The sequence below is a fragment of the Arvicanthis niloticus genome, chromosome 22 (assembly GCF_011762505.2).
Source record: "Arvicanthis niloticus isolate mArvNil1 chromosome 22, mArvNil1.pat.X, whole genome shotgun sequence".
Lineage (NCBI taxonomy): Eukaryota > Metazoa > Chordata > Mammalia > Rodentia > Muridae > Arvicanthis > Arvicanthis niloticus.
Genome location: NC_133429.1, coordinates 22421031 through 22442073, shown reverse-complemented (window position 1 = coordinate 22442073; position 21043 = coordinate 22421031). Strand labels below are relative to the sequence as shown.

Below are 21043 nucleotides of genomic sequence, written 5' to 3'. Positions count from 1 at the left end.
TAAGTGAAACTTAAAGATACACAGTGGAGTCAGGGACAGGCCTTATGCTTCTGAAATTCTGTCACACTAAAGCACACTGAGTGACATCCACGTGCCTCAGACACAGTTTAACTGAAAGGTGACTACAGTGAGCTCTTACCAGCAAACAAGAGTGTAAAGACCACTACGAGCTGATAGAAGGCATGGCCCAAGATATTCTTCATCATTGTGCGTGAGATGAGAGGCTTATTTCTACCATAAGGCTTCCGAAGCAGGAGGGACTCAGTGGGTGGTTCCGTAGCCAGAGCCAGGGAAGCCAGCGTGTCCATGATGAGGTTTACCCACAGCATCTGCACCGCCTTAAGTGGCGAGTCCTAGAAAAGACAGGCTTCCTAATAGACATTCACAACTCTTCAGGGAGGGCAGCAACTTTCGGAAAGCCTTTAGGATCACAAAGACTCAAGGAACAGAACAGATTACGTTTTATGTTAATTAGCCTATAATATAAAGCTTCATCTTATTTAAACACTTTAGGACTTTAAAAAGGTAGAGCATATAATTTTTGCTTTAAAATAAATATTAACAGTCACCTACTTGAGTAATACAAGCGCCCGTGAAAGCAACAATCACTGCTACTACATTAACAGTAAGCTGGAACTGAAGGAATTTTGAGATGCTGTCATAGACATTTCGTCCCCACATAACTGCTTTAACAATGCTTGTAAAGTTGTCATCTGTGAGAATAATATCAGACGCTTCTTTAGCCACATCAGTTCCAGCAATGCCCTGTTAAAAAAGTCTGTGAATTAGACTATGTGTTTAAAACATCACTTTACATATGCAAATGTGCACCATTACACTTAATAAAAAGAATTACATCTATGCTAAAAGAAGATTAATGCTGTCATTTTAAGATGCCACTGAGAAGGACATTCAGGCTTAGTTGACACCATATATAAAGAGTGAAGCATGCAAAGCAAAACACAAATACTGCTGCACATAAAGGGGGGGGTCTCTTCCAAGGTCATGCAAAAAGTATATTAAAGATACTAATGGAGAAGGACTGGCCATGAAGTTGGCAGGGGGCATGTTGGAGGGATGAGATGACGAGCTGGGGATGATCACCACACACGTATGGACTCTCAAGGTTAAAACAGGACTGAAACATGAGAAAAGCTCAGGCGTGATAAATGTGCGGGAAGGGAATGTTTGTATGAAGACCGTAAGGACTGGAAGTGGATGCTGACTGCAAACAACTCAGGAGTCCAAAGGAATCTGACGCTTAAGCCATCAGTAGGGAAGCAGAGACAGCTCTTCCCTCATTATAGATTTCCTAACTGGCTCAGGCCCTGCAGTTTCAGGGAACACGGGGAAACAAATGAGGCACTCTTGAAGACCTGAAGACCTGAGGGGGCAATGGGAGGCCTCAGGCTAGTGAGACTGTGAACAGCAGGATGGTCGGTTAAGAGACTGTGGGCTGATCAAAACAAGTTAACTGTAGCTACGCACATCATCAATAATGTTCATATACTGATGCTAAACAAGGAACACAAATCATATAATTCTGTAGAGTTTAAACCGGGCAGAAGCAGCAAGCTCCAGCAGTCACTGGTAGTATGCATTTCCTGTCCTGCATAGAACAGTGTATAATTGCGCTCCGTTGTATATTTATGGCTTAGATGCTTCTCTGTTAGGTGTCCTAAGGTTAGTAAAATTAAAACACGAGGCAATCAGAGCCTCAGAGCTCCTTCTCAAACTTATGCAGTCAGGCTATGTCACTTCCACTCCAAGGCCAGAGCTTGAAGAAGTAGAAAAGGACATGTTTGAGATGAATTTGGTAAGAGCACTGACTGTCTCTGCGTCACTGCAAAGAGACTTTGGGAATGAGTATGTGCCAAGGACGTTAAAATTAGGAAGAAAACTAACTATATAAGAAAAAACATAAATTACAGGAAATGAAAAAAAAAAGTTGTCCAGAAAAGGACAAATAACTGTAGGAGACCAGGTGACTCAGGGTGAAATGGTGCTGATGACCACAACACAGACGGAATGCTCGTCTAACCAAAATGGCGACATGACCCCACTGGAAGAATGGGAGCACAAGGAGCCTGCGCAGGCGTAAGCGTGCACATGGAGCAGATGTGCACATGGAGCCGATGCAGCTCCCTGCCTGTGCTCCTATTATCTGTGTTAAGTGTCAAGTCCTCATCTTCCTTGAGGAAAAGCCAGGTGTCAATGCTTTGCATTTGACAAAGCACAGGGATCATTATGAATTACATAGATGGGAAAAACCAACAGCGAACATGGTCAAGCTTTCTTCTGGGAGTCAAAAAATAAGGCAGGGGATTAAAACACTGGCTCATGGTAGGAAGATCTGCTAAGCCACTTTAGAAATGCTGCATGCACTGTATGGATCGGAGCTGAGAAGCCGAGATGGAGCTCTAACTCCCAACACTCAATTACAAGCCCTGGTGTTCTCTTTCAGCCTCTCGGGAATTGTCTTAGTTTCATGTTCTCAATTCTAATCACTTTTATAGGTTATGAATGCAAACCTTAATAGCTCTGTTCAAATCCTTATACATTTCAGAGATAGTTATAAAAGGTGAGTTGGTATGGGAACTTTGAGTTCCTTACTGGGACTACTTGCGCACGTGTCTCTGAACTGATCTGTGCTTTCTCAGAAATCAAGTTTTAGCAAAAACTGGTTTTGAGTCCCAGCCAACCAGACTTCTTCACATTACTTTTAAAATGAACTTCATTTTTTGTATCTAATTTAATTTTAAATCATGCAAACCCTAAAGACAAAACCCACTACCAACACAGCTTATGTACTGTATTTATTTTTGTCTGGATTGGTGAGTTTTGCTAACATGTACTTAAAACCCTCAGTATCTGTCTTATGTCCAAGTTTTGAGGAAAAGAACAATGTGTTCCATGGTATTAGCTTTGCCATCCTGGCTAAGTGTCAGGTGTCAGGGTCATAGAAGTAGCAAGAATCTGCTATGTGATGAGGAACAACAATTACTTTTTGCAGAGTCCCTAAAGAGGATGACATCGCTTGCTTAAAGCACAAGGCCCACATCAGGAACTCTTCACAAGTTTCAACATTACATGTCAATACAGCTGTCTAGAGGTAGAGTAGGGTGGGGTGGGGTAGGGTAGGGTAGGGTAGAATAAGGTGAGTTCTTGGAATCTTTATTTATTTGCTTGAGGGCAATTTCCTCTCTTAATTAAATCCTATCACCAAGAGGCATCTTCTATATCTCTAATTTAGCAATGAAATATTGGAAGGCAATCATGTAAGTACAGCCTGGCACACAGAAACATCCTCACACTCAAAGCCCTTAGTGTCATAAGGGCACACACACTGTGTTTAGGAACTCAGCGTCTCTCATAGTGTAGAATAAGAAGACAAATTTAGCACCTCTAAAACACGTTAATAATTCCACGATGACCATGAAGAGTCACATTAAGTGGAACACATAACTATTCAGAACAGACTTTTGCAGTCTACTGTGAAACTCTCCAGTCCAATGCAAAAATAAAAAGAATGGGCTATATATTAAACACAAATATTCAAATTTTCAAGGGTTTTTTTTTTTTTGGTTATGTTTTGGTTTTGGTAATTAGAATTATGGACTATTATTTTCTAAAAATAAGACCAAGAGTAAAAAAAAAAAACCCACTACATTTTAGTTGAGGATTCTGTAAAAAGCAGGCACCTCCCCCACTTAAAGCAAATCTCTTGTATGTGGAATCTAGATAGAAAAATTATGTAAGGCATCCGAGTAGAAGGGCAAACTGTGGAGGGTGGAGGCCTAGCAGAGGGGGAGGGGGTGAGAGAGGGTAGTGACTGTGTGGATATTAGCGGAGCAGGTCACATGCACATGTGAGGCTGCTATAATGAAATACAGTATCTTGTACACAAAGATATTGCTACATAAAATGATGACATTCAAGTATTCTTTAAAAGCCCTTAGGTCACCAGGTGTCTGTAAGATGCAGGTGAGCTGACTAATATTTAAATATTTCCCAGAGTACAAAGCAAATGTGCATTGCTACAGCTGTTCAAAGAAATCATCTTCTGGCCAGACTTGACAGTATCTAATAAAGGTAGCATATAAGACAATTAGATCTATAAACTCACTTAGGCTTATCCATTATCTCTTAAAACTAATTTTGAGGAACATTATTTCAAATCGATAGCAATTTTGGCAACAAACACACAAACAAGCAGACAACCCAGATAGTAAGCTACGGGTAACATTAGCGTGGGCTCCTACCATCGCGAAGCCGACGTCTGCTTTCTTCAGTGCGGGCCCGTCATTTGTACCATCACCCGTTACAGCTACAACCTGGCGTTGCTCTGAGACTGTGCTGTCAATTATACCTTAAACAGAAGGAAATAGTAGTGCTATCAGAATCCTTCAGAATGGATGAAGTGATTCCATGCAATATCCTCATTAGCCTGGTTTATAGACTCAAAGTTAAAAATATATATTTAAACAAATATAAAAATATAAACTGTTTTGCTATGGAGCAGAAATCAATTCCAGCAACTAAGGTTGCTTGGGAGTAATATCTTATGGTAATCACTGGAGATAAACGCAATTTGCCCAATATATCAGAAAGAAATATTTCTACATTTTACTAGAAAAGTGCTATTTGTGACTCAAATTTACTATTCAGAATTTGTTCTAACTTTAGGAAGCAGAACACGTTTCTGGGTTAAGAAATTGTGAGATGGTTGTACGACGTACTCACCTTTAACCAGTGTATGTTTGTCAGTGGGAGATGATCTTGCAAGTACTCGAAGCTTTGGCCAAATCTTGTCTATCCTCTCTTGTTCAATCTATAAATTTTTATCAAGGTTAAAATGTGCCAAAACGAGTCTCAATTCCAAATTAGCCAGCTTCCATATTCACCAGTGGTTCCTTACTCATGGTCCAAAGAATAACAGACACTCCTTGGAACTTGTCATATTTACAAGTTCTTGGGCGTGGCTTCAGGTCAAACAGTGAATATTCTTTAGTGGGATGCAGCAGTCTATGTTTTAACGCACTGTCTTGGTGGCTCTGATTTATATATAAGTTTGAAAATAAACTACTATGTATACTATAAGGTTAAACTGTGTACCACCCCTGCCCCTGACATATTTCTTATGAAAATGAACTTCCTTTGCATGAGAATTCTAATAGTCTCCTAAAATGTCCCTCCTCTCAGTTCTTCCAGCCCACCTTACTAGTCTCATAGTACTTACAGTATATACTCATAGTACTTATAGTATATACTCATAGTACTTATAGTATATACTCAGAGTACTTATAGTATATACTCAGAGTACTTACAGTATATACTCAGAGTACTTATAGTATATACTCAGAGTACTTATAGTATATACTCAGAGTACTTATAGTATATACTCAGAGTACTTATAGTATATACTCAGAGTACTTATAGTATATACTCAGAGTACTTATAGTATATACTCAGAGTACTTATAGTATATACTCAGAGTACTTATAGTATATACTCAGAGTACTTATAGTATATACTCAGAGTACTTATAGTATATACTCAGAGTACTTATAGTATATACTCAGAGTACTTATAGTATATACTCAGAGTATTTATAGTATATACTCAGAGTACTTATAGACACAGTATAGACCAACAGTAGCTCCTTTCAGAAAACATTCTTGCAAGACACAAGCCTTTCCAGAACCATCATTCTTGACCCCCAGGATGCAGGACTGTGTTGCTTCTGAAGAGCATTATTGAGGCATGGTCCCTAACAACAAACGTATATTCAACATGTATTGGTTGAAGAAATTACTAATATACTAGGATACATTATACTAGATATAATATACTAATATATCAATTTAAAACTTAAGGGAAAAGAAAATCTTACCTCTCCCTTTTCATTTCGTATTCTTCGGTTAAAATCTTTACCTTCTAAGCAAAGGAAATCTTCCCCTGGGTGTAAAATACCACATTTGGTAGCAATGGCCCGAGCCGTGTTGATATTATCACCAGTGACCATGCGCACAGTAATCCCAGCCCTCTGACATTTCTTTATTGCCTCTGGTACCTGGTTTACACAGGAAAAAAGAAAATCCTTAGGATGGAAACTCTTTTTTTTTTTTTCCCCCAAAGGAAAATATCTCACTGAACAAACATGACTTCCTAGACCACAACTGACACATGTATCTCAAGATGTCCAAAACTCCTTCAATCACCACCAAGAATGCCTTCTTTTTTATTACTGCTGGTCATCTTTAGCTGCCTCCTTCCATTGTACACTAACTTCTCAATTTACGGTCTCTTTTCCTCTGGCAACCATCAGGCACTTCTGAAGAAGTGTTTTCCTACCATTCTGGTACTGCCCAGAGGGAAGCTGGCTGTAGTTATATATGGTCCACTTTTACTTTGCTTTCTCCTAATCCAGTGGTTCTCAGCTTGTGGGTTGTGACCCCCTGGGGGGGGGGTTTCACACATCAGACAACCTACACATCAGATATTTACATTACAATTCATAACAGTAGCATTGTTAGTTATGAAGTAGCAATGACATAATTTTATGGTTATGAGTCACCACACCACGAGGGGACTGTACTTAAGGGTCACAGCATTAGGAAGGTTTGAGCCATCCTCATCCATCTTTAAAACACACTCACCCTTCCTTCTCACAAGGAGAATTGTATTCAAGGCTCTGTCTACAAAGTGGGCATCACAGTTCGGTATACTATGCTTTCTAGACCTCAGGATTTATCACAGCCTAGGAGTCAACTCTAATTCCTTATTCATTTCTCTCCCATGCTTCTGTAAGGGCCAACAGGTCTTAACATATTTTATCTCAAACTTCTCCTGAGTCAGCTCTATTCCCAGAGCTTATTGCAACAGCCTTTAACTGCTCTGTCTCTAAGCCATTTATTCTTTAGAACATCTGATACACTTTCTGATAAAATTCTTTTACGTAATGACTCCTCAGCTGTTACACACAAAGCACGGAGCTCTTAGTACTACTGAGTAACAGATGGCCTCAGAATAGTTTTCTAGATTTACTAAACTTTACTCCATATACACTGACATGGTGTGCTTCTGCTACTGTAGTTTGCTCAGAAAATCTTTCTTGCTCCTCTAAGGGGGAAAAAATCTATACAGATCCTACTGGAGCAGAAGCTGCAAATTCAAATGGCTTCAGGGTCACGCAGAGCGCAACACTGAGGGAAACATGCTGGTAATGACACACCCAAGAGAAACGCTTAATGAAAGTGTTACTCAACTCTTGTCTGGCTTGGTTTTCATGGTGGAATGAGGAGAGCCCAATGTCAACACAATTATGATTTCAAGAGAAAGGGAAAGCTCTTATGTGTGAAATCTCTTAATGTGAAACACTTCCACATACATGCACGCAGAGGAGGGAGTGCTGAATTAGTCCTCCAAGCTGTGTGTCTGTGACTTCTATTAAAGTCCAGCTTAAATGTAACTTCTCTGGAGCTCCCTTGAACTGAGTACCTAGCTAGACACTTGGCTTTCATTTATTTATTATTAAATACCTCTATTATTTGATACCCCATCATATTCCAGATACTTGTTTATTCATGTCTTCTGCAAGTCAATCCTTTCTCAAGGCAGGACCTTTACTTTGAGTCACCAATGCAATCTCTTTCATTTATTTACATATTTAAATACCCTGTAAGTAACTAGAGCTTAGTATTTATTGTGTTATTAAATTAGAGATTTCTGGGGAAGTAATTAGCACAGGGATGTTATTCCAGGGAGGCACAAACAGCAGGGACCTGATAGTCAGGATACATAAATAACTACAAACAACTTCAGTTTTATATCTAAACGTAAATGTTTACATTGTTATTTTCCCCATGCTGGTCTTATCTGCATCACTGTCTTCCACACTCACTGTAGCTAATATTTACTAAGTGCCAGGTACCATTTGAATGAATTCGGTAATGAATTCATTACTGTCTGGATTATCTATTTTTAAATCAGAACTTAAGGTGGATTCTGGTTCCCACAACTTCAGAGTGTAAGGGGTAGAGGGCATGACAAGATGTAGGCCAGTCAATATTTAATTATAATGAGATAGAAAGATTATCTGCATAATTATCAGTAAGTCAGAGAAGGACCATTAGACTTAGAATGGTATGATACAGGAATAATATCTTAATTAAGCTGATTAATAATGATAAACTAATATTGATTTTCTGCCCACCAAACAGAAAACGTTTCTAACTTGCAACTCATACACAGCCTCCATTTTTAAAAGTAAGGTACTTAAGCAAGGTGATGCGTCTTGTTTGGGGTCCCAGGCAGCTTCATGAAAACTAGGTTTGTTCTGATTCCTGATTCAGAACTGCATAGGCCAGACATCAGAGGAGCTGGCTCACATTCTCCCATCCCATCTCTCCTGTATCCATCTTATCTTGTGAAGAAAGGTCAATTAATATATTATAAACAGTGGTTCTCAACCTGTAGGTCACAACCCCTTTGGGGGATGTAGAAATAACCCTTTCACAGGGGTTGCCTAAGACCATCAGAAAACAGATATTTACATTATAATTCATAACAGTAGCAAAATTAGTTATATAGTAGGAATGAAAATAATTTTATGATTGTGGGTCAGCACAACATGAGGAACTGTATTAAAGTGTCACAGTATTAGAGAGGTTGACAACCACTGGTTTAAAAAAACAACAAACAAACAAACCACCCTCTTTATCAACTAAAGTACCAAGAATATAATGGAGTTAAAAAGTTTCAACAATAGATAAAGTTATAGATGTCCTGACTAAGTAAGTATTCTATTAGATAAAGTTTAAGCTGCAAGTCAATGCACAGAACTTTGCCTGGTTTCCCTATGACCAAAGGTTGGCAAAGATCTGGATGAGCCCTGTAAAATGGCAAAAACCAAGCTAAAGTTATCTTGATCTCTCAAATTGCAATTCTGTTTCACTCTTCTGACAAGATAATAACCTCTACCTCCCGCCCCCATCAAATTATGCAAGGTAGTGACGGGCTCCTCTTCTGTACGGCTTCTAATTGGCTCTCCGTCTCCACCTGTCTCTCTGGCTATACACTTTCCCTAGGTCTCTTTTTGTCTCATGAGTAATTTTTCCAGCTTCGACTACTTTGTGGCTTCTAGTTCCAGATGCTCACGTGACACACCCAGGATGTCTCATCTACCTCACACGATCAAACAGCAGCACACTCAAACCCAACACCCCTATTAGTCTACCCCTGAAGCCATCCTTCACGTCATCTTCTCTGTCATGACTGTAGTTCACGTATCGCTGGAGATGGGTGTTACAAGTTTCACTGGTTTTCTGACTTCTCTATCTCTTTCTAGTTTAAAAAAATATTTTAGCACATAAATAATGTTATAATACCTAACTCTTAGAAGAAAACTTCAGAGGGCTCACAGTCTAGTTAGAGCACGGTAAGCTTATCTCCTGATTCTTTATACTTGGCACCATGCTGGCTTCCTTCTCGTCTTTAAAATAGCTCAGTACTATCTTCTCACCTGCAGTCCTCTGTACATTTTGCTGTTTGCCTGTATAATGGCTATTCTTGGTTGTTAACTCGACTACATATGGAATTAACTAAAACCTGCGTGGCTGGGTACACCTATGAGGGATGTTTTTCCTAACTGTATCATTCAAAGTGGGAAGACCCAGTTTTAATCCTGCCGAGAAGACCCACCTTTAATGTGGGTCACATCTTCTGCTTGGCAGCCTATCTAAAGGACATAGAAAAAGGAAGCTTGCTTTGCCTGCTTGCTCTCCCCATCCCACTGGCAAGTCTGTTCCTTCACTGGCATTAGAGCCTACTTCTCCAAGATCCTGGCATATGCTGAAGACCAGCCGAGAGCGCCAGCCTCGTCGACTGAACAACTAATGGATTTCTGGACTGGCTGATAGACAGCCATTGTTGGACTAGACAAAGCACAGCCTGTAAGCCAGTCTAAAACTTCCTTTCTATAGAGATATAGATTCATTCTGTAAGTTCTGGTCCTTTAGAGAACCATGACTAATATAGCCTGGAATGTTCTTCTAGCTATTTATATGCCTGGCTCATAGTGTGCCACCATATTTCATTTCAGCTCAAATTCTTAATATGGTCTTCCTCAACAACCTTATTTTATGACCCCGTGCATATCCTTTACAACTCTTATGTTCTTTCAAGAACCATTTAACGTCACCTTTCCCTCCTCATAGCTGTCCCCTTGCCCATTTAAAATGTAAGGGTTATGAGCGCAGGACTAGTAGTATTCCTTCCAAATGTCTTTCCCACTAGTTACTGTCCTGGCATCTATCCTTGTACCTGTTTGCTTGTTTCCTTCCCACTGGCTGTCTATCTAGGCATCTATCCTTGTACAAGTTGGGTGTTTTCTTCCAGAATACAAGTTCTCTGACTTTTTAACACACTGAAATCAGTATTTCCTATTCTCAGATGGCTGCCCAGCATCACAGGTTGAATACATTACATGACACAATCATTAAACACAAGTAGTTCTTGTGTTGTTCCCTCTTTGCACAGATGTATATAGTTCCCGCGCCCCCTTCCTTAGCTCCTATCCCTTGAGTGTTAAGACTCAGACAAGTAATCAATGTGTAAGAGGTCCTATTTGAGCCCTACAGAGGGGAAATATAGCTTAGTGGTCTTTCTAACCTTTGTTTTACAGAACTGGGGTTTGGGCACACTATGTCTATTGCCTACGGTTCCACCACACATCTCGATTTTTCCCTCTTTCAAATCAGAGCAGTTAATATTGCAGTCACTGGGTAAGCACTAACTAAAGTTACATATGAAACGCTCTTAACATATATCTAGCTAGAGAAAACTTGAAAAAGGATACTATTGCTTTAGATAAGGTTGATACCCCATGGTCTCTACACAACTGGCAATGGACTAACGTCAAGTACTGTGTCCACTGTCACTCAAGACACTGACTTCTTTGAAGTCAAGGACCAGATATCTAAACTCTTCCTGTCTCTGGTACCTAGAACAGTACCTGGGATATAACTTCAAAACCAAAAAGTCAGCAAGTAAACACAAATTTAAATCAATTTAAAAGGATAAAGTCTAGCGCTTTCTGCTACCGGTTATAATGTTTAAACTTAAGTTAAAAATTCAGTTTTCTGGGGCTGGAGAGATGGCTCAGAGGTCGAGAGCGCTGGCTGCTCTTCCAGAGGACCTGGTTCAATTTCCAGCTGTTATCTGGCAGCTCACAACTTCTGTAATTACAAATTCTGTAGAATTTGTCTGTAATTCGAGTTCCAGGGAATCTGACACACTCACAGAGACATACATGCAGGCAGATCACCAATGTACATAAAACTAAATAGATCTTTTAAACAAATTAAGGTTTCTAATTGTACCACTCACACCTCAAGAACAGAACAGATACACATAGCCAGTGGCTTTTGTACTGAGAAAAATGAGACATTTCTGTCTTCATTCAATGCTCTACCGCATGGTCCTGGTCTGGAGAATGGAACCTGATCATCTAAAGGCGCTCATTACTAAGTTAATAACCATCAACTGGAAAGTGTGCAGTTAAGGCTCTGCGCCAGGTTATGGTGTTATAAACTCACAGCAAACCAGAGAAGCCGCCTCACTGACTAGCATAAAGAGTGACGTGTGTTAACGACAGTAGTACTGTCACATTGCTGTTAGTTCATCCATCTTTGGTTCAGAGTACAAAGATCACCACCACCAGGCATTCTAGTGGAAGACTGATTAATGTGGTTAATGGCTAGATTCATAAAGCACAGGACTCTGCAGAATCAGATGGGACGTTTCACCACCTCAGGCCTCACGGGATCTTCAATCCCCACAACCGCGATGCAGGTAAGGCCGGTGACAACATCGTTCTCGTTATCCCACTCCGGCTCTGGCTCTCCCGCGGGGAAGTCTCTGAACGCTAGGCATATGGTTCTCAGGCCTTCTGATGCCATGGGCTCAATCACAGTTTTCACAATGTCGTCGCGGTCTCTGGGTCGGAAGACCTTTGCCTCGCCGTTAGCACTCAGGATTTTGAAACACCTAAAGGGAAACATTGAACGCAAACATCAATAATTAACAAAAGTAAGAGTTAATGCTATTTCTGCCAAGTGCAAGAGCAGGACAGAAATCACGGAATCTGGTATCTGGAAACCAAGGAATCTTATATGTTGCCCTCTATAGACTTCTTCACTCTCTTTTTACACAACACTCTTCCTGTATATGGCTCTTATTTCCAATTCTTAAGCAGTTACCTCAGTCATCTCTAAATTTTCTCTTTCGGAAACACTATCCTTAAAACACTGTCACAAAGATTCCTGAGCGGTCACATAAAATATTTTCTCCTTTTAAATGAACAGGATAAAGTCGATCAACCCCTTACCTTACCTGTGAGGTCATTTCATCACATATACTGTTTTAGCCATAAAAGAAAAAAAGAATCTTTTCGTTAAAATAACAAAACAGGTGTTCTATGAGAAACATTACGTCAAAATAGTTTAGTTTTTAGTGACGATAACCCAAAGCTTCCTTCCCTGCAGTAAGTAGTGAGGTCATACTGTTCTATCCACCTCTCTCGGTGAGGTACTTCTGCGTGCTTCCATGGGGGTGTCTGCTACACCCACACCTTCTGTTCTGAACGTTTTCAGTGCTGAAGTACTCTACCAGATGCTTTAACCTTATCGCACAACTCTGAATGTCACCCGCATGGCATGTACTTGACATCAACGCTACCCCAAGTGCTTTTGGTAACTAAAAGTTTGACCTGAACACTTGCTTCTTTACCCACAAGGTACCATCATCTCCTGAGCCCACATCCTTTCCCCTCAAGTGTAGGTGATATGCTCATTCCTTTGGATTCCATGCTACTTTCCTCCGTGGCTCTCATCTCCCAGCTAGGGCTACTGTAACATCAACAACCACTTCCTCATCAGTCCCTAACACCCGACACTCCTCTTACCCCACCCACCTTACTTCCTCAGTCAAGAATTACTTTCAGTCACACCTTTTGTGCTTCTGTCTTTTATTTATTTATTTTTATTTTTTATTTTTTAGGTTTTTTTCTCTGTGTAGTCCTGGCTGTCCTGGAACTCACTCTGTAGACCAGGCTGGCCTCGAACTCAGAAATCTGCCTGCCTCTGCCTCCCAAGTGCTGGGATTAAAGGCATGCGCCACCACTGCCTGGCTGCTACTGTCTTTTAAACACGGTTTAAAAAATAAGGTTTCATTATGTTGTGTGGCCTGGTGTCTCACTTGTAATCCCCACGACGTTCAAATGCTGGGATCATATGAAAGTACCACCATACTTAGCTTTCTGTCACATAGCTTCGATGAAAAACTGCTTTAATGGCATTACCTGGTTTATTCACTCTTACCTGTTCAGTTTCAAAGCAGAATGTAAATATTACAGTGAATTACTGTAAACCTACCTCCAATCAGACTCTATAAAAATAAGTACACACACTCGCCATCCCCTTTTCTAAAGGAGAAAAATAGAAAGTAAGGAGGAATAAAATTCTGCCTCAGATCTCAAAGCTACTTAGTTGCAAGGTAAAAGTCAATGCCTGATTGACTTTGATTTTTTTTTTTTTTAAATCTCTTCTTTGCCATTTATCTGCTACCAAAAAAGCCACAGGTAGAACAGGTTTTTAACCTGTCCCATCTGACATCACATAACTGAGTATGATGAAAGCTTTTGAAAACACGAAAGCGTAGCTCATTTAAATTACCACACTAAATACGAGGGGGTTATTTTCCCTAGAGCAAACTGCTGAGACATAAGAAGCTAGGGTGCACTGCACGAGGCAGAACACAGTAGGCCTATCTGGATACCAGAAAAGATGCTACAAAGCTCTGTGATGCCATCCAAATGCATGATGCTCCTAGCAACCACACAGGGGTGTCCTGTATGCGATAGTCTCACTCATCTGAACCCTTCATGCTTACTTTTTCAGAATTATCTCAGAGGCACCCTTGCTGAAGATCCGGAAACTTCCATCTGAATTTTTCAGGACTGTGCTCATGGATTTCCTAACAGAATTGAAGGTATAGACTTTGTACAATGCTTCTTCTGGTATTTCATTTCTAACATCTTGATAATCCCGCTTTAAATCCAAGAGAAATCCCAACAAGGCACATTCTGTTTTATTACCCACATGACGAGGTAATCCACCCTCTTTCTCTGGTGGCTGTAAAAACAATAAATAAATAAACATTAAAAGCTACATTTATATTGCTTCCCTATTAAAAAATTTGACTTAAAATGTAACACAGAACGTAACATTCTGAAACAAAATGATGTATAAAAGGTCTTGTAATATGAAAATTTCTAAGAAAGGCACAGGTAAGATAGAAAAAGTTTTGGGGAATGGTGATGTGGTTTTTGCCTAAGCCCAGCTAGTTGCTAGTCAAGTGAACTTCTGTCAGGCTTTCCAACTGTTATGGTGGTAGCTTCCGCAGCTATAAACGAGTATATTTAAAGACTTCTAATTAAATGACATAAGATGCATGTATCTTACAGGTGATTCCTCCTCATACACAGTAGGAATTAATTTTAATTCCATTTTCTCTTCCCACTTTTATTGTGTATTTTTATATTAAGTAATTCACAATAAGGTCCTTATTTATAGAAAGTAAAAGCTCAGACTTTAGATAGTAAATGGCAAGGCCAGGCCTAGGACCAGATCGCCTAGCTCTCAAATCCGCCCACTCACCCATGTTTTCATTAGCCGACTTGCAATATAATTTTTGCCCACAGGTTTAATAAGTCACTAGACAATAAAAAGTCAAACATACATGTTATGATTTCTGCTTAAATAAAAATTTAAAGTTTGCAAAGTTGAAAATAACTTAATAAAGTTCTCACAAAAATCTATGATTACTTTATGAGCGTTTAAAATGCCTAAAGACAACTTTATGGGTAGGAAAAAAACAAAACAAAAAAACCCCAAGCAGGACAACATATATAAAGTACGCACTGACAGCAGTTCTCAGGGCCTCTAGAAATGGACACTGATGGTCTCCTGTGAGACAGCTGGGTCTTTTAAAACATAGACATAGCAACAATGACTTAGTACAGTGAGTAGTGGGCTGGGCATGTGGAGTGGGGGTAGAATACTGACCTAACAGGTACAGGGCCCTTTGCTGTATACCCACCACTGAAAACAAGAAAAAATTAACTAAGAACATAGCCAGGCATTCTGACTGTAAGGCTTCGAAGTTTCTGAATACCAAAATTAAAGATAAAAACAAACAAACAAACAAAACCTCCTACAAGTGTGGGCTGGAAGACGGCTTAGGGGTTATGGCACTTGTACATGTCTACAAGCCTGAGTCTGACGCCTGGAACACAAGTGAACTCAGAAGCAAAGACTCACTTCCATAAAGTGATCCTCTGACCTCCACAGGTGCTCCATGGCATTCATGCCCCCACACAAACACAAAGAATAAACAAGTGAACAGATCTTATAGTAAGCATACTATAAACACTAGCATTTCCATGCAGGCAAATTAAAGGAACCTTACCAATATTTTTGATGTATAAGCACAATTCACAGAAATTCCGGTTACCAGATGGGACAGGATATTTGGTGGGATGGCTTCTGGTTCTGGAACCTTTTTATAATGCTTTTCATTTATGTAAGCCTGAACAACCGTCATCCTGTTCATTGTCAGGGTTCCGGTTTTATCTGAACAGATAGCTGTAGCATTCCCCATGGTCTCACAAGCATCCAGATGTCTCACTAAGTTATTGTCCTTCATCATTTTCTACAGTGGCAAAAAATAAAATGAAACCACAACCCAAGACAGTTAAACTACCCAGAAAGACAATCACAATATGGCAATGATAAGATCAATTAACATCAATTAATATAAACACAGCTTAAAAAGTACCAGCTTAATATCAGAAAGATTTTAGAATATGTGACCTACCCAAATAGGCCAAAGAAAATCCTACTAGCAATGGCTTCAAGCAATGTTACTGATATATTACATAATCTAACAGAGATCTCAGCATCTATAATTAGGTACCACGTGCCTCTGATGTGCTTAGTGACATGACTTTCAAGGCAATCTTACTATAGGTATAGTGATAATTATGGTAATGTAAGATAAAGGACTAAGTTTCACGAAGCAGCAAATAAGATCCCTTATTGTTTTCCAACAAAAACAGAGCTTTAGTCAGACAATATGAAAACTCGTGAGTATGAAGCTGTTTGGGTGGCAGTTGGTTCCCTCCAGTTTTCCAGGCTGAGTTAACATTCAAAGACTTGACCTGGTCGTTTTCACTAATCCAAATGCTGGGAGTTTTCACTCTTAGGATCAAATCGTACATCACTGCTTCCTTTATAACTAAAGAGGAGGGTGGCTGCAAAGATGCCAACAGTTTTTACAACAGTGACAAAAGGCATTTAAATTATATACATGGTGGAAATTACACCAATTCATTTCCAAAGTCCCCCTACCCATAACCAATTCACAGGAGAATATAAAAATCCAGTTTTTGAATAAACATGGAAGAGGAATGTGTACTTCCCAAATTTACGTATGATCAGAATATGAGAACAGGAAAGGATGAAATCTGCAGATAAGGAAACACGTTCAATTTTACAAAAACGCCGGCAGGAGGTACGAGGACCGCACCATAGTGAAAGGAACAATGCCGATTACATTAGGGCCACACAGACACTGAATGCCAGCTTAAAGGCCTCAAAGCACAAGGATCTCACTTCTCTATTCAAGGAACACAAATCTTCCTGATCAACTGAAAGACTAACATCATTAAAGATGACACAAAATGAACTAATGACAATTTTGATAAAATGAGCGATTGGTCTGTCTAAAAAAAATCTATAATTATTTCTAATCATTTTAAAGCATTAAAAACATACAAAGAGAGGGTTAAACTGTGTTCTCTAACACCTTAATATATTAAAAATTTTAAATTATAAAATCTGTGTTCAACGTTTGAAAGAGGGTGGCTGAGTGGTTAAAACTGCTTGCCTCCAAGCCTGATGACCTGACGTGGATTTCTGGGTCCCACAGAGAGGAAGGGAAGAATCCACTTCTGCAAGTTGTCCTCCGACTTACACATGCACACCGTGTGACACACAAACATGCAGACACAATAAATTAAAAAAAAAAAAACAAAAAACCCTTCCCCCCCCCAAAAGAAACCCTCAAACAGTAAGCCAAACACATTCTTATGACTGGCCATTTGTAAAACATTTGGAACCCTGAAGGGAAAACATCAGCACAGAAGCTATGATTGTTAAATTCTCACCGTCAGGAATGTTATTGAAGGAGAAATGCTACCTAACTCCACAAGTTACAAGAGCAGCACTCTTCTGTTAAGAGTAACCTGCAAGGCCATTATGAGAGGCGGTTCTTAGACCAGAGGTCACAAGACCAGTAGGGAAGGCTGGACTGGAGGGAGAGTGGGTGGGCCAGATGGGCACAGTGAGCAAGGGCCAGAATGAGCAGGACTTTGTGAGCCACAGGAAGGCAGTCAAAAGATTTTACACATGCAAATAATATCTGAATTGTTTCTGGAAATATAAATCTGTCCACAAATGGGAAGATTTTCCTTGTAGGAAGAGCAAAGCAAAAGCGAGAGGGCTCAGCCACTGGGCCCAAGAAAAGCCTCCTTGCTCTTGTGCCAAATACTGATCTGCACACACCCTGACCTCAACTTTATGAATGGATGGGAGAGGGTGTGAGGATACCTCGCAAGGCTGCTGCTCCTCATCAAGTGAACCACTCTGTGCACAGACATCCTGGAATCACTGCCTGCATCTTTAAGGAAACGGAAACCTTCCACCTTCCAGGCCAAAAAAAGGATGTGTGTGTGTTTTTAAACCAGCCGAGGCTTTAAACAACACAGCTACTTAACTATCCCTCACTAACCTTGACTGAATAAGCCAGTGAGATGGTGACCGCCAGCGGAAGACCTTCCGGCACGGCGACCACTAGAACTGTAACTCCAATAATGAAGAACTTCACGAAATACTGGATGTAGATCGGTGTGCACTCTGCAAGCCATGGTCTTTTCTGAACCCAGAAGGTATCGATCACAAAATATAACACTAGGATGATAACTGTGATGGCGGACATCAGCAAACCTATAAAGGTAGGAAACGGAACAATTGTTTAAGTATGGCAGCCACTACCCACTGCAACTCTGTAACAGCACTGTAAGGCTACTCTTATAACCAGCAAAGTTATTTCTCTCTCAATTTTCCTGAGCAGCTGTTATCCCCAGGGCGTACTGACTCATCATACCTGACACCCTTCAGACTTAAACCCTGACCCCAGAGACCTGTGAGATGACCTTTTGTGATTCTTTTATAACTGCGCTTTGTCTAAGGTGGGGGCAAATTTAAGAAGCAAATACAAGTGATTACCCACAGGTCAGTGTAAGCTGCTGCTCGCTCTCATGTTCAACATATGTTCTGAAAGATGCTGGGAAGACGGGTCAACTTAAGAGTCTTGAAATGAAATTAACTCCATGTTTTAAAATATACACATAAGATTACACTACCTGAATCATTTCCTAAATTCTTTTTGGTCTATCTTCACTGATTCATTAATTAGGAAAAAGCAATGTTAACTACGTATTACAAAACATTGAGCCTCTATGAGATGTGTTAGCCTCTTACAAATGAGTATTAGACAGGAAGCAAGTCTAAATATCTGAGTCCAATACCCTACCCAGTAGCTACCCAATGCTATCGCCATGCAAGTTCACCCCTTCCAACAGTACGGGTCAATTGATACGCACACATATCTGCTATTAGGGAATACACCTATTGAGTATAAGCACAGGCCGCTTCACCGTGTATTCCTAGCTGTTCAATGATGCCATCTGCGTGACTCTCATAATGCATGTGCTCTCTATACAGCGTCTGTCAAAAGGTGGCAATGCTGGCACACTGCTTTACCATAGGCTCTCCTCTACCGCTCCTCTGAAAAGCAGTGCTGGTTCCACAGGTACTGCCTAGTGAAGGCAGCATTTTAGTAAATCAGCTTCACAATTATAAGTGTTTTCAGATGAACAAAATTATTTTGTTCAGAAAATACATTTTTTCACAGATAGCCAATAAAAGGCTGAGCAGAGTACGTGCTAAGAAACTTTTAGTGTTCCATAATCTGTGCTAAACAATCTCCCTGAGAGCCCTTTAACATTTCAAACCCTAGAAACTTAGAGATAACTGCATGGATTTGTACATTAGGCAAATTTGGACACTAATTTTAACCTGACCACTGATTACCTCACTGTCAGGAGGGGTAAGGGCAGGTCTGCTACAATCAGATTATGAGTCTACAGTAATTCAAAAGGCCCTGTACAAAGTTAAAGATATTCTTCTAATATCCTTTATGTCTGCAAGATGACAATTTCCAGCCCCCGCTGTGATAAAAGACACTTTCAAAGCAGATGCCAGTATTTTAAAACAAACACCCCTTTCTCTGTCATTTCTCCCATGTTGTACCTGCTTTGCCAATCTGAACAGCCAGTTTCGTAAGTTTTCCTTGTAACACGGACTTTTCCTTTTTTGGCAGATTTGCTTTCTTTTTGTCTTTCTCATCACCATCTCCTCCTTCTTCACTCTTCAGAGGCTGCATCTCCATGGCCGCGCCATCTTGGGCTTTTGCTAAGTTCAGAGAAAACACAATTTTGTTGTATTGTAAAGGCATAATAAACTTTTTGAAACTCTTTTTTGTTTTTTACACAAAATCAGTTTCTTCAAGTATAAGTGTGTGTGTGTGTGTGTGTGTGTGTGTGTGTGTGTGTATTGGGGGTGACTACCCAGAGGGAATAAGACAACAATGTGATTAGCCTGTGGCACTGTTCCAGATGTTAAGGATGTCACATTCAGTGACAGGAATATAGCACACATGGTCCTTAAACTAAGAACTAAGAATACTAAATTTCTTTCTTTTCATGTGATTTTAGGTACGAGGTTATATAAAGACTACAGATCCCTTCATGTAATTTATGATCCAATGTAGAATATTATATACGATTACACATAGAAAAGCATGCATATGCTCATAGACTTTTAAATGTAATTTACACTATACAGAATTTCAGGCTTTCTTCTACCAATTATTTCATTTCAGGTATGTAAAGCCCTTTGAAACCCTTATGTGGAAAGCTAGCTAAGCACGGAATACAAATCATAATTAACAGCCTCTTAAGACTGTAGCGACAGCATGACCACAGCACTGGCCAGAGAGGTTAATCCAAGTTAACACGGTTTATGTTCCCTGTCACGTGCACCCTAATTTTGGATAAATATAGTACACAGCAGATCTATTTTTGGAGGTAAAGAAAACAAGCTAACTGTACTTTTTATCTTCCCGAATTTACCTTTGTTGCGATTCTCAATGGCTCCATCTTGTTTCTTATCTGTAGGAACAAAACAGGAATTAAAGCTTTCCAAAAGAAATGAATACGGCCCCGCTAAATTATGCAGAGGTGGTTCACATTTCTATAAGAGAATTGTTACACAATGGTGTATAGGTATACAAACAGAAAACAGCAGCTTGCTGACCCCGTCAATCACTTCCTAGGTCGTACCATGGGGAGAATACTCCAAAACAGTTTAGGGTATGCATAGTGTATTTCTGCATAAGGCTTTATTCTTTGATAAGTTATAATAAGCCCGAATATGGTGTAAGAGATCGTCAAGCTAAATACAGACATAACCCTGAGAAAGCAGAAAAAGAGAGGATGGAGGGAGGGAGGAGATTCTATAAAAAGAAAACAGGCATACAGGAGCGCTCTGGTGGGAGCGGGAACGAGGAGTGTAGAAGGCGAGGAGGCAAGCGGGTAGAGCAGGGGCATTAGTGAGCGAGCGGGATGGTAAGCACAGAAAGATGACATGTCTGAAACAATAATCAAGGAGGGGCAGGCTCTGCTGTTCGGAACAAGAGAACCAGCCTATTTTCTTCCAGCTTCTCTATCGAGAAGAGCATCTTCAAGCAGGGAAATGTGGAACAAACACGGGCAGGAAAGAACAGAAGCTTGGGAAAGATG

The 21043-nt window shown here is 40.1% G+C and overlaps 1 protein-coding gene across 6 annotated transcripts in view; it reads right to left on the bottom strand.

The window, feature by feature from the left end:
* Positions 1 to 21043, bottom strand: part of Atp2b1 (ATPase plasma membrane Ca2+ transporting 1) — a 101445-nt gene that overhangs the window by 7235 nt on the left and 73167 nt on the right. For all 6 annotated transcript variants that reach the window (XM_076920070.1, XM_076920065.1, XM_076920067.1 and 3 more), the window contains exons 7-17: positions 20375 to 20413; positions 19494 to 19655; positions 17911 to 18125; positions 15529 to 15771; positions 13951 to 14192; positions 11811 to 12048; positions 5894 to 6073; positions 4744 to 4831; positions 4263 to 4369; positions 574 to 765; positions 140 to 353 (exon numbers count right to left, since the gene is read on the bottom strand). In XM_076920070.1, the coding sequence (XP_076776185.1) occupies positions 140 to 353; positions 574 to 765; positions 4263 to 4369; positions 4744 to 4831; positions 5894 to 6073; positions 11811 to 12048; positions 13951 to 14192; positions 15529 to 15771; positions 17911 to 18125; positions 19494 to 19655; positions 20375 to 20413 (1920 nt within the window). The remainder of the gene's footprint in view (positions 1 to 139; positions 354 to 573; positions 766 to 4262; positions 4370 to 4743; positions 4832 to 5893; positions 6074 to 11810; positions 12049 to 13950; positions 14193 to 15528; positions 15772 to 17910; positions 18126 to 19493; positions 19656 to 20374; positions 20414 to 21043) is intronic.